Source organism: Sarcophilus harrisii, chromosome 2, assembly GCF_902635505.1.
Source record: "Sarcophilus harrisii chromosome 2, mSarHar1.11, whole genome shotgun sequence".
Lineage (NCBI taxonomy): Eukaryota > Metazoa > Chordata > Mammalia > Dasyuromorphia > Dasyuridae > Sarcophilus > Sarcophilus harrisii.
Window position 1 is genome coordinate 222,002,124 of NC_045427.1, and position 13,773 is coordinate 222,015,896.

The 13,773-nt window shown below is 38.7% G+C and overlaps 1 protein-coding gene across 2 annotated transcripts in view; it reads right to left on the bottom strand.

Moving 5' to 3' along the window:
- Positions 1 to 632: 632 nt before the first annotated feature.
- SLC13A3 (solute carrier family 13 member 3) overlaps positions 633 to 13,773 on the bottom strand; it is a 76,728-nt gene continuing 63,587 nt past the window's right edge. For both annotated transcript variants that reach the window (XM_031951571.1, XM_031951570.1), the window contains exons 11-13: positions 12,511 to 12,672; positions 9,318 to 9,455; positions 633 to 4,151 (exon numbers count right to left, since the gene is read on the bottom strand). In XM_031951571.1, coding sequence (XP_031807431.1) covers positions 3,966 to 4,151; positions 9,318 to 9,455; positions 12,511 to 12,672 — 486 coding nt within the window. In that variant the 3' untranslated portion in view covers positions 633 to 3,965. The remainder of the gene's footprint in view (positions 4,152 to 9,317; positions 9,456 to 12,510; positions 12,673 to 13,773) is intronic.

A 13,773-nucleotide genomic window follows, 5' to 3' on the forward strand; every position in this document is an offset into this window, starting at 1 on the left:
TTGGTCTAATTTTTCTTGCACAACCTGATAAATATGGAAATATGTTTAAAAAGATTGTATATATTTAATCTGTATCAGATTGCTTACTGTCTTGGGGAGGGGAGAGATAAGTGAGGGAGGAAGAAAAATTTGGAACACAAAGTCTTACAAAAATGAATGTTGAAAACTATCCCTACATGAAGTTAGGGAAATAAAGCACTGTTGAGAAAAAAAAAAAAAAGAAAGAGGGCTTGGACTTATTTTGTTCAGCCTCAAGACAAAGCTGGAGCAGTGAATTTCAATTCAGTTCATTGTAATGAACCTTCTAACAAGTAGAATGGCCATTAAGGGGATAGGTTGTCTCAGTAAGTAGAGAATTTCCTATCGTTGGAGATGTTCAAACAGAGGCTAAATGATTTCATATCAGAGATAGCACAATAAGGATTCCTGGATTTAACCTCTGGGGCTTATTTCAGCTCTAAGGGGAAGCCATAAATCTGTTCCATTTACTAGCTGTGGGATCTTGAAAGTCACTTTATCTCTCTTGACCTCAGTTGCTTTATCTATAAAGTGATCTTCTACTTATCTTTTAGTGATATCTCTATTCCCAGTTCAGATTATTATGGGGAAAATTACTTTAGTAAACTGCAAAATGCTCAAGAAATGGGAACTGTTTTACCTTTATTTTACTTCAGTTAGATCAGACCACAGCAGTGTAGGGTTCCAATTAAGGTCTTTTATTTTATAGGTTTTATAATCAAGAATGTTCTGAAAATCAGGACATCTCAAGATGTCTACATAGGGGTTGGAAATGGACACTCAGGTAGATTCTTGATATATAAGAAGACTGCAAGGGAATTGCTTTACCAACCAATTCAATTAAAGATAGACCGAATGTTTATTTGTATAGCTCAAAGCCCTCCCTTGCCCTCTTTCTTCCCCTGGAAAGGTTGTGATGTCAATCATTTATCCCACAGAAGAACTAAGTTTTAGCCCTTTTCTTTGGAGATCTGATTTTTTTAGCTTCTTTTCCAACTATAGGGTGAAGGTCTTATCTCATATTATAGGAATTTCCGTTACTGGTAAGCAAGTAGGTGGGATGAAATGAGAATAGAGTAGGCATCCCCACGGGCATACTTATATAAAAGCAAAATAGAAATAAACACCTGCAGTTATTCCTCCAGCCGCCAGCCTGCATAAAGCGAAGGCCCTCTTAGTTCTTTAGTGATCTTATTACTTGAAAGCTTGGTGTTTTCTAACACACACAAAGTATAAGGTGTGCTACATAGAGCTTTAGGTTTCAAGTCAGGAAACTAAGATTAAAATCTAGGCTCTGCCATTTACTAACTGTAATATCTTGGGGAAGTCATTGTGGGGCTCAGTTCCACCTTCTCTAGGGTATGTGATAAAGTTAGGTAAATGGAATGGCTAGAAAGCTGCCTCCCAGCTCTAATGTTCACTGCTCTAAGAGCCCTTCCAGTTCTATCATTTGTGATGGAAAGTCCCTTCCAGCTGACATTCTATGTTCTAAGAGGCTTTCCAGCTCTGAAAATCTACATTCTAAGTAAGGCCTGTGACATAAAAATGAAAAACCAGTTCTGGCGTTACTATTACATTACATTCTATGCTTCCAGGCTCATTCCAGTTCTGTCTCAGTTCTCTGTTCTAAAATCACTCCCTGTTCTGACATTCTGATTCCTAGTGAAAAAGAAAGATTTATAAAAGAATTAAGTGGAAATCACTGGTGCCTATAAGTCCTTTCATTGAAAGTACAAAAATCAACCAGATGAGACTTTGTGGTAGATTAGCAATTTTTTTCCTCCCATAAATGTAAATAATATTGCTTGGGATAGTATGTGCTAACTTCCAGGAAGATTCATCCCACTGAAGGAAGTATGTCAGGAGGAGGAAGGTATGATCCGGAAGGGTTAGGACTCATCTCTCCTAGTCATAAATACTCCAGGGGGAAGTCAGATAGTATGTTTGAGCAAGAGGAGAGTAAGTCACTGGCTCAGACTGAGAATTTCAAGCCCTCTTGTGTCTCTTTCACCCTTTGCTACTGGATGTTGGTTCTCTGTGAGAAGAAATCCATTCTGGGTGTTTATTCTCTCCTCCCTGGCTATGTGTTCTAGAAATCTGCCAGTATCACAGTCCTTTTCAGAAAAAAAAATGAGAATTTGTTTCCCTGGAAGAGATGGAAGTGTCCAAGTCACAATTCTAAACCAGGGCCTGAAATTCTAAAAATCCTAATGAACTAGATCTGGTCCTTCAGTTAAGGGTTTAGCCCTTTTTGTTCAGGAGGGATCCTAGAGATGGCAGAGCAGCCCCATCTAAAATGCCCCGCTTGGAATTAGCCACCAAGTCTTCAGATTATCTCCTGTTTGGGGGGACAAGCCCTCTGGGTGGGTCTTTGAGATTGGTTAATCCTCTTTTTAAAAGATCTGAAAACTAGAGACCAGTGCCATGGGAGCACTAACCAGAGAGACAGCATATTTAACCTGAAAGGAAAATTTAGGAGATGGGGCAGGTTATGAAGTTTTAGAAAGTCTATTGAATGGAAGAGAAGTGAGACTCATTCTCTTTGGCTCCTGAGGGCAAAACTGGGGGCACTTGGTAGAAGTTGAAGGAGGCAGATATATTGGTTTCATATCAAGGAAAACTTTTTTTTAATAATTAATATTTAGAGAGGATAATGGCTCCCTCGGGAGGTAGGGATTCCCTTTCATTGGCAATCTCTGAATCACAGCCACATAACCCACTCCCCATCCTGCGAGATTCTCAAGAAGGGATTTTTGCCCAGGGAGGGTTGTCCCTGGTCCTTTGCATCTGTGTGAGTCTGCACAAGAGACTCCTTGACATTGATCTTCGTCACCAGACTTCATTTTACTCTTTCTCTTGGCCCATTATGACACTGGCCTAATTGAAGTGCCTCCATTTCCTGATCTATAAAAGGAAAGAGTGAAACTAGAAGGCCTCTGAAACCTACGATTCTATGGCCCTGTGCTCCATTGACTGCAGAGCATTCTATTAATTGAATAGGGGCATTTTGCAAAAGCCTACTTAATCTGTGTGTGTACCGTGCATGTGTGTACATGTGCTTAGAATTTAATTTGGCTCCAAAATAAAAAGGTTTTCTGATTTTTGGTGGCATTATGATAGAAAAATAGTAGTTTTAAAAAACCATCATAGAAATTGAAATCATCTAATAAAGTGAAGATTCTATAAAAGAAATGCAAATTCTTATTTGTCAGATAATCTTTTCAAGTCTATTGTACTCGATCCTCCACTCTCTTTCAGTGCTTCCCCAAGGAGCAACGGTGGTCATGGCAGGGGAGCTACTGGCTGATCTTTAATGACCTTAACCTAAAATTTTAGGTAGCTGTATATCTTGTTGGAAAGGCAACATGGTATAGTATACAAGAGAGCAGGATGTGAAGTCAAAGGGCTTTGGGACAAATCCTACATCTAACACTTACTATGATCACGGGCAAGTAGTTCACCATCTCAGAGACTCAGTTTTCTTATCTGTAAAATAGGCATGATTACACTTGAGATACTTGTGAAGAAAACACTTTTTAAACCTTTGAGGGGCATAGAAAGAAGACTTGTTGAGATCCAAATCTTTCAATAGCAGCTGAAGTCTAGGAAACAAGAAACTGAACACTTATGGGACATCTTGGGGATAAAAGAAGTAGCTCTCTGAATATCTGGTCCAAAGTGTAGCTGTGCCCTGTGATGTGGGAGTTGGGGGCTGGAGTGGAGGATGGTGATAGAGGAGAAATATATCCTATGAAATAAGCCTTGAGGCTCTGCAGGAGTCCCAAAGGTCTCCTTCACCTGGTAATCATTTGATCAGAAACAAAATAGCTTGGCTGGCCAGTAGGAGATGAGCACCAGGTGTTGGGGATGCCCTCTGGGAGGGCCTGGTTGAGATGGGAAGGGTCCCATTCGAAGTGAGTCCTTTCAGCAGCCCCACTGGGCGGGGCTCAGACATTGAGAAGGGGCTGAAGAGTGGTGTTGTACACATCAAGGAGTAGCGCTGTGACATTGCTCGAGTGGTCCTCTGCCCAGGCCGGGAAGGTCCCCAGCTGGAAGATGCTCTGGGCCCATGTATTCATGGCCAAGTTAAGCAGCAAAACTCCTGCGAGGTTCATCAGGAGGCCTGTCCGTACCTGAGACACACAAAACCCAGAAGGACAAAAAGGTCACTCAGAGGGACTGACCTGAATTCAGAGAAAGTCATAGCATTGTCAGAGAGATGCAAAGGAATCTGGTAGAAAAAGCAAAGTCCTGGTTTTCCTCTTAACTTTATGGCTAGGTCATTAAAATTTTCTGAGACTCAGTTTTCTCATCAGTCAAATAGTAATAATGAACCTCTGACCTATTTCCTTAATAATGAGGCTATAAGACAGGGATTAGTAACATTTATGTCATAGACTCTTTGGCAGTCAGTCTGGTGATGTCCATAGTCCACTTCTCAGAAGAATGTTAATGTTCTCAGAAGAAGTATACAAAATAAAACAATAAAATTATGAAGGATATTACTTGTGCTGATTTAAAAAAAAACAAGCTCAAAGATGTCAGGTTAAGGAGGATGAATATAAGAAAAGAAATGTAAAGGTAAGTGCTATCAATATGCACGTAAAGGGAATTGTGACTTTTTACAGGAAAGAGCATTTTTTACAGAGAAAAAATCCTCTAGACCCACTTACTTAAGGACATTTCTCCACTGAGGGCAAGGACCAAGACTTATTTAAAGATAACCGGGTAGCACAGTGAATAGAGCACCAGGTATGGAAGAAGAAAGATAACAATTCAGACTGCCTCAGACACTAGCTAGACATTCAACCTCAGTTTTCTTGTCTGTAAAATGGGAGTAATAATAGTATCAATCTTCTAAGGTTGTTGTAAAGATCATATGAGGCAATATTAGCAGAAATTCTTAGCAGTGCCTGGAACACAGTAAGTGCTTAATGCTCCTTCTTTTCCCTTCTTTTGTTCCTTTTGAGCACCTAACACAAGCACCTGCATGGAGGAGTTTCTTAGTAGTTTGCTAAATGAATGAAATGAATGTATTCCTAATACAAATAGGATATCACCTAAAAGGAAATGTGGAGCATTGAATGTAGAACCTGAGTGAAGGGGGAGAACTTTAGAAAACACATTAGCAAAGCTGAAAGGGGCCTTAGAACACAGACTAGTGTAGCTGGAAGAGACTTAGAACAGAGAGTCCTGAGACTGGAAGGGGTCTTCTGAACAGACTAACGGATATAGAAAAGACTTCAGAACATAGAACTTTGTTGTAGGGAGGAGGCATCACAAGGATGATCCAGCTTTAGATTTCTTGTTTTCCAGGTTGAAAAACTGAGGTTCAGTCTAAGTTAACAAAATCAGTTAGCTCATAAATGGCAGGATCTAGAACTTAAGCCCCCTGACCCCCAGTCTAGGTTTTATCCATGATGCAATACTGCCTTGGGGCCGAATCTCCAAACTGGCAAAGTATTTGCAGTTAAACTTTGCTCTGCACGTTCTGAATACCCCTTGGGAGGAGGACAAAGGTATTCACTCCATTTATCCCTAGGGTGGATGTGAACTTGGCCCTCTTTAAAATAGAGGTACCAAGACTGAAGTAGCAGAGGGCCAACGATGTCTTGTGAAACAAGACTCTCTGCTTGGCTGATCAGGTCCAAGAGGTGATGAACCCATGATTGAGGAAATTGGGTGGAAGGTCAGGCAAGAGTTTGCTGAGTGAATGTCTCCGAATCCTTGGAGTAGCTAGTTAGCATAAGGATAAGGAATGTGGAGCAGAATCAAGAAAATCTGAATTTGAGGCACAATGCTAGCAAGTCTTTTTTGTGTGATCTTGGAGAGTCCCGTTATTTCTATGAACCTCAGTTTTCTTATCTGTTTCATGGGAACCTCAATGGGTTATCTCAGGGAAAGTATGTTGTAAACTGTAAAGTACGATAGAAACAAAACTAGTTGTAGTTTTTGCCAGAGTTAGTTTTCTGGGCTAAGTGGAGAATGTGTCAGGGACTTTCATGACTCTAAAGGGGTCCTCAAACTTTTTAAATAGGCCCCCTATTCACTGTCCCTCAGACTGTTGGAGGGCCAGACTATGGTAAAAACAAAAACTTTGTTTTGTGGGTCTTTAAATAAAGAAACTTCATAGCCCTGGATGAGGGGGATAAACGTTCTCAGCTGCTGCATCTGGCCCGTGGGCCGTAGTTTGAGGACTCCTGATGGAGCTTAGACTTCCAAACCCTATGGTACAATTCCCTTTCTATGCATGAGAAAAGATTTCTAGGCTTCTTACCCTACTTGGCCTCCTTCTCTTCCTCTACTTAATAGTATTTTTTTCTAATTACATGTAAAAGATAGTTTTCAACATTCATTTTTATAAGATTTTTGAGTTCCAAAATTTTCTCTCTCTCCCTGCCCTCCTCAAGATAGTAAGCAATCTAATATAGGTTATACATGTACAGTTATGTTAAATCTATTTCCAGCGTGAACATTATGACTTAACTTGACCCCAGATCCTTAGATTCTAGCAACATTGGGATCAGAATTTGTTTTTAGTCATTTCAGTCACATCCAACTCTTTGTGACCACACTTGGGGTTTTCTCAGCAAGAACACTGGTGTGGTTTGCCATATATTTTTCCAGCTTATTTTACAGATGAGGGTTAAGTGACTTGCTTAGGATCAGCTAATAAGTGTCTGAGGCCAAATTTGAACTCAGAAAAATGAGTCCTTAATTTTAAGCTTAGCAAGCTATCCACTTTGCCACATACCACTCCTGGGTTCAAATGCTAATTCAATTATTTACTGAATCTCTGTGAATCGGAGAAAGTCACTTCCTCTCTTTGAGCCTCAGTTTCCCTTTTGTGAGTTAATTAGCAGCTAAACCTTCTGTATATGGGTCAGAGTAAAGATGCATTTATAGGTAATGGTAGTAGATAGACCTCAATTTAGAAACCTTAGAAAATGCTTAAAACCTTTGGGCTCAGCTCAAATCCCATCCATTCCATGAATTCTTCCCTGATTTTATTACCCATATTGATCTCTGCCCATCTTAGAATTCCTATGGTCCTTACCATGATCACCATTTATTTTATTACTTAAGCAACACTCTGATTATTCAAAAAAAACCCCACAAAATGTCAGAGTTAGAGTTTTTTTGAGACCAGGAGGATTTCTTTTTAGTTATACTAGATGGGTAGGGATGGGAGGGCAATTAGGACAAGGACTATCTGGTGTAGTATACAGTAGATCCCTTTTCAGAATAATATTTTTTAAATGCACAAAGTAAAATATAAAAAATACAAAAAATCATAATTGTATTAGAATACAGATATCAAAACTTTTTTTACTTAAATTCAGAAACTTTCTGAAATCTATCCATAGATCACTAGTGAATCCATTGACCCCAAGTTAGGAAGCTCTGGTCGTTTCTCATTTCTCATTTTATAATGAGAAAACAGAGGAGAAATTACTTCCAAGGTCTCATGCAGATTAACAGTTAAACTAGAAATATAACTTGGGCCTCCTGATTTCTAGGTCAGCACTTTGTACAACTTGTCTTTCCAATTAGACTCCAATCCCTTGAAGGAAGGCTTGTAATGATACTTCCTTGGGACCTGTATAACACTGAACAAAGGATTTCAATAGAGACAAAATGGTGAAATGGCTTTTCTTTTAAGAGACTTAGGGCCTCCAGACAACTTATTCAAAAAGCAAGGTTCCTTTCCTCCTCCCTACCTTTCAAAGTCCAATCCTATCCAATAACAATGTCCTATCCTACTAAGTGCCAGGCACTATGGGAAATATGGGGGTTACAATTTTGAAAACAAAAGATAGTCCTTGCCCTTGAGGAGCTTACAGTCTAACTGGTGTCCTTTCTTTGGCCATCTCTAGTCATAATTCTTTTGTTTTGTTTTGTTTTCTTTCTTTTTTGAGAGGCAATTGGGGTTGAGTTGTCCTGGACAATTAATAAATGTTAAGTGTTTGAGATCAAATTTAAACTCAGGCCCTCCTGACTTCAGGGCTGATGCTTATCCACTGTACCATCTATCTGTCCATCCAGTCATAATTCTTTAGTTCCAAAGTGCCTGATCATTAGATACTAGCAATGTAGACCAGCGTAATAGAAAGAGCATGAGATCTGGAATCAGAAGATTTGGGTTCAATCCCAGCTTGGTTACTTACTACCTTGTGAGTTTCCCCAAATTAAAGGGTTTGAACAACACGATCCCTAGCATTTTGCATTCTAAAAGTCACTCAGAAACTCTGACTTGTAAGCTGTGTAGGGCCTTCTAGCTCCAAATCCTTTGTTTCTATCGATTTGATTTCCCAGGTAGGAGCCAAGAGGGTGGCCCATGAATCATCTGGGAAGCTAGGGCCTGTCTGCTTCTGGGGTGATCTAGGTGGGGGTTATCAATACAGAAAACTGAGGGATCTGCCAGAGGAAAAGTTGCCTCCCCCCAAGAGCTTGCAGCCAGATTCTAGGAGGAGTAACTCAGCATGGAGGCCCCTCTGAAGAGAGGTTTACTAAGTGGGAAAGGCCCTAATGAGTGTTCCCCAAGCTCCTAGCTCTAGTGCAACACTAATTAGCACTTAAATAAGGACACTTTCCTGCCTGAAACCAGACCTGGAAACAGAACAGATAAAGATGTGTGATGCTCAAACAGAGATTACTTCTCTTTCTCTCTTTTCTCTTTCTTATCATCTGTATCTCTAAAAAAGAATTTAAGGATCTTATAGTCCTGATTCCCTATTCTTTCATAACTAAGGAAACTAAGGGACACTCTCCTGTCCATCATTTGGTGACCTTTTGTATAATCATTAATCATTTTCTTGCACAGAAGATAAGGGCATAGGGCCACAGCTAAAAATAAACCACTTATGTTTCAATTTATAGAATCTGCCTTCTTCATCTTTCTTGGGGGAATATTGAAATGAACTTATGTTCTCCAAATGTCCACCAATTATAATCACTAGCACTTACACAGATTCTGAGATTTGCAGAGCATTTTATAAATATTATCTCACTTTATCCTTACAACTCTAGAAGGTAAATGCTATTATTATCCCCATATACAGATGAGGAAACTGAGGCAGACAGAAGTTAAATGACTTGGTAGGAAGACAGGAGAATGATAGATTTAGAGCAAGAAGAGACCTCGGAGGTCATTATCTAGTCCAACTTCATTTTACAGATGAGGAAACTGAGATCCAGAGAGACCCAGATCACTGAAATGGTACTGACTTCACAGCTTCCTCCAAGCAATATGCCCCTCTCTCCTTGTTGAACTTCACAATTGTCTCTTAGGAAGTTACCATGTCTTTGACCAGCAGATGTCCAGAGGCAAAGGCAATGGAGTTGGGAGGTGTTGACACTGGAAGCATAAAGGCATAGGAGCAGCCAACTGTTCCGGGGATCATCAGATACAGGGGATGGACTCGAAGGCGAATGGCCTGACCCGGGCAAGAGAGGGAGAAAGAAAACATATCAAACAAATGTCAGAGCTGGAAGAGACCTTTGAGATCATCCAGTACAACTTCTTCATTTAATTATATTCTATTTTTAAAAATGTTTTTAAAAACTTTAATATTAAACAGCAGTATAATCAATTAAACTTTAGTAACTGCACTTAAATTAATTTCACTACATATAGTATTATCGCTTTTCAGACATTCCTATTATGATTCTTTGTCAATTCATTCTTTTAAAAAATGTTTCTTATAAGTTTTTAAGGCTGGATTTCTCTATTTCACCCCGGCTAGAAGTATAGCATTCCCTCAAAGGCTTGAACCCACTGCTGATTGGCAAGGAGTTTTGACCAGATCTGTCTTTTCAGTCAAGCTAGTTTGCCCTTCATAGGCAGCCTGATAGAACTCTGCACCAGCGGGCTCACTCCTCCCTCTCATTCTCCCTGATATCATCCCTTATGACAAAAAAAGAAAAAAATTAAGTTAAAAATTAGCCAACCCCTCCTCCCTGCAAAAAAAAATTCTGACATTATCTGTAGTGTTGCTCAAACACAGTCCTTTGTCTTTCCAAAGAAAAGATGGACGATGTCTTCTCTTACTTCTTCTCTGGGACTAAGCCTAGTTATTATAATCTTTAGGGCATTTAATTTCATGGTTTTCTTGTTGTGGTTTCCATTTACATTGTTGCAGTCACTGTGCATATCATTTTCTTGATTCTGCTCCTTCTATTTTGCATCAGTTCGTTTAAGTTTTCATACACCCTGCAATTATCCTGTTCATTATTTTTATAGCATAGTAATATTCCATTATATTTGTTCACCACAACTTGCTTAGTCATTCCTCACTTGATGAGTCTTTTCTTAGTTTCCAGTTCTTTCTGTTATAAATATTCTAGTGATTATGGGACTTTTTGTCATTTGACTGTCTTGGGCTATATGCCTAGCAGTGGAATCTCTGGGTCAAAAAGGTATGGACATTTTAATCACTCCCTAATTTTTAAAAACTAAATAATAATGCCACATAATGGCCATTTATTCTTAGTGATCTTTCCTCTTATTTAGTTGTTGATCATGTAGACTCCATTTGCTAGTTCTGCTTTTCATTAGTTTGTATCATTTCATAAAGATTTTTTAATTTTTTTTTGCATTATGCATGTTTTGCAACAGTATGAGAATATCTATTGGTGTTAATTGCGTTGCATTTCCCCATTTCCCCATTGTACCATAATTTCTTTAACTATTCCTCTATTTTAGACATGTAGATAATTCATAATTTGCTTTTTTTTGTTTTTGTTTTACAATTATGCACTATACCACTAAAAGAAAATCTTTAAATAGCTTCTTTTTTGTTGTTGTTTTTGATAACACATTGTGGTCATAATGCCCAGAAGGGATGATTATTTTTGTGATTTTTACTCAGTACTGCTAAATTAATCTCTTGAAATATTCTTCAAATTTGTAATTTTACCAGCAAAAATAAGAGTATATTTTCTTCTCCTTTACTCCAACAACTGTGAGCTTAGTTGCTTTTGAGGGAGTGATTTGCATGAGATAGTATATAATCCATCATTTGTATACTATTAATTATTAGTGAAGCTGAGCATTTATGGGGAAGTAATTGTGAACAATTTGTGTTTCTTCTTTTGAAAACTCAAGCCTTAATTTTACAGTGGAAGAAATAAAATTTAGAGATGAGGAGTGACTTGTCCAATCTGGTCAGTAGTACACAGGACTGGTATTTTAATTCTAGGATTCAGGGCTGCCAAATCCAAGTTCAATGCAATTTCTGCTATCTCACTTCACTCTGCTATTAGTTTCTCTAATCTTCAGTGAATTATGTTTTACCTTGATACTAACATTAGGAACAAGCTGAAGTAAAATTATAAAAGGAAAAAAATTGTTCCCAAACAAAAATCCACCCAACACTAAAACCACAAGTAACCATTAATTCCCTCCCTTCTCTATATCCTTTGACATAGTATGCTGAGAACACTGGATTTAGAATCAAAGAGTCTGGATTTGAATTATGTTTCTCCTACTTAGAAGCTGTATCTATACTTGAAAGGAGCACCCAGAAAGAATGTTAAATATTTAAATAAGATTATGTTGTAATCTATTATATATTTATATAACATTTGATTATATAGTTCTATAATATATTTAATTATATATTATATAATGTGTTTGTAACATAAATATGATTTTAAAACAATATTTTAATGATTTAATAATGCAAATATTATGTTAAGGTTAACATAATGTTAACTTGTTATATTAAAACTTGATCCTAAAAAGGATGAAAAAAATGCTCTACCCATTCTTTGTAGAGGTGGAGTATGTATGTAGAAAAAGGTATATCCTGTCAGACCCTGCTGATTTGTTCATTAGTTTTGAAGAACTATTTCTTTTCCCCTTTAAAATTTTTCTTTTCAAAGACTTATTCACTATGTGAAGGAGGGGGAAAAATAAATGCAGAAATGAAAGTAAAAACAAAAGATATCCCTAAAATTAATTTTTAAAATAGGACCCAATACCCAATCTAAAGGAATGTATCTGATGATCAGCTCATCAAGAGTGTTGTTCTTTAGTTATATCCTTCATAATAACCCCATTTAGAATTTTCTTTTCAAAGATACTGGAGTGATTTGCCATCTCCTTCCCCAGATCATTTTACAGATGAGGAAACTAAGGCAAATAGGGTTAAGTGACTTTCCTAGGGTCACACAGCTAGTGTCTGAGGTTAGATTTGAACTCAAGAACATGAGTCTTCTTGATTTAGCCTGGGCAATCTATCTACTGTATCACCTAGTTGCCCATCAAGAGTAGAAAAAACCATCTTTGGGTGGAAGGGACTTTCTGGGGCTCCTTAAAACCAGATCATTATAAGCAAAACCTGCCTATGGCCAAGAGCGGCCATGGCTTCTCCCAGAATCTTTTCTGATGGGTTAGGACAGCCTTCCTTGAGGAGAGACCCTCCCATTCCATTGCCTGTACACCGGAAGCACTGGCTGGAGCAGAGAACCTCATTTTGGGGCACTTACCAGTTCAGCAAGGACTGGGAGGAAAATGATGATGGTGGCCGTGTTGCTGGCAAACTCGGTGAAGAAGGCGATCACCACAGAGATGAGAAGGACCGCAATGGCTGGTGGCACATTCTCCAAGGGATGCAGCCGCCCGCCGATCCATGCTGACAGCCCTGACTCCTGCCACGGGGGGAAGAGAGGACCTTACCACTCATCCCTCTACCAGCCACTATCTACTGGATCGGGAAAAGAACTTGGCTGGTTCTACACTAACATTATGACTGTTTCCTCATTGGCAAATGGAGTAATTTACCAAAATGCTAAAAAATTCAATACCTCTCCTATGGATTGATGTGATTATTGATTGATAAGATAATTCTTTGCATTTATATAATGGAGAGAGCTAGCTTTGTTGCCAGGGTTGAAGTCCTATCTCTGACACACAGTGACTGTCAGAGCAAGTCACAACATTTCTGTGTTTTTGGCAAATCAGTAAGTGTCCATGTGGCAAAGAAGGTGCTCACCTTTGGGTGAGGGAATTTCCTCATCTTGGACTTCCTTATATCAGTGAAATCACAGGTCTGGTCCCTATTCCTATTATTTGTAGAATGCTACTTTTTTTTTTTTGATGGGACAATTGGGGTTAAGTGGTTTGTTCAGGGTCACACAGCTAAGAAGTGTTAAGTGTCTGAGTCCAGATTTGAACTCATGCTTCGGGGGAATGTAGATGCCCCAAGTGCTTTGTATTTTTCATAGATTTCCCCAAGTTATTTTGGCAGACAGCATTATCCTTTTTTGACAGAAAGTTCAGAGTTGAGAATTATCTAAGGTCACACAGATTGTGACTGCCATAACCAGGACTCATACCTAAAAAAATTGATTTGGAATTAGAATACTTGAGTTGAATTCTGACTTTTCCACATATTAACAAGGTTAAGGACCACTTGCCCTTTGATATATTGACTTCCTGTGGCTTCCCAAAGGGGCTGGTATAAGAGGATTGAACGACAGCATGGATTGGTGGAAAGAATATGAGGATTCTAGGTTTCAGTCTTGGCTTTGCCGCTAGCTAACTGTGTGACTTTGAGGTTGTCCATTTCTCAGGTTAGATATCTAGACTTGGAATCAGAAATGCAGGTTCACATCCCAGCTCAACTACTGATTTCTTTGGTAATAGGGATAGGGGTGGGAAAGGAGGAGGAAGAACAAGCATTTATTAATGCCTACAGTGTGCCAGACACTGTGATAGGTGCTTTACAAACAGTATTTCCTTTATTTTTT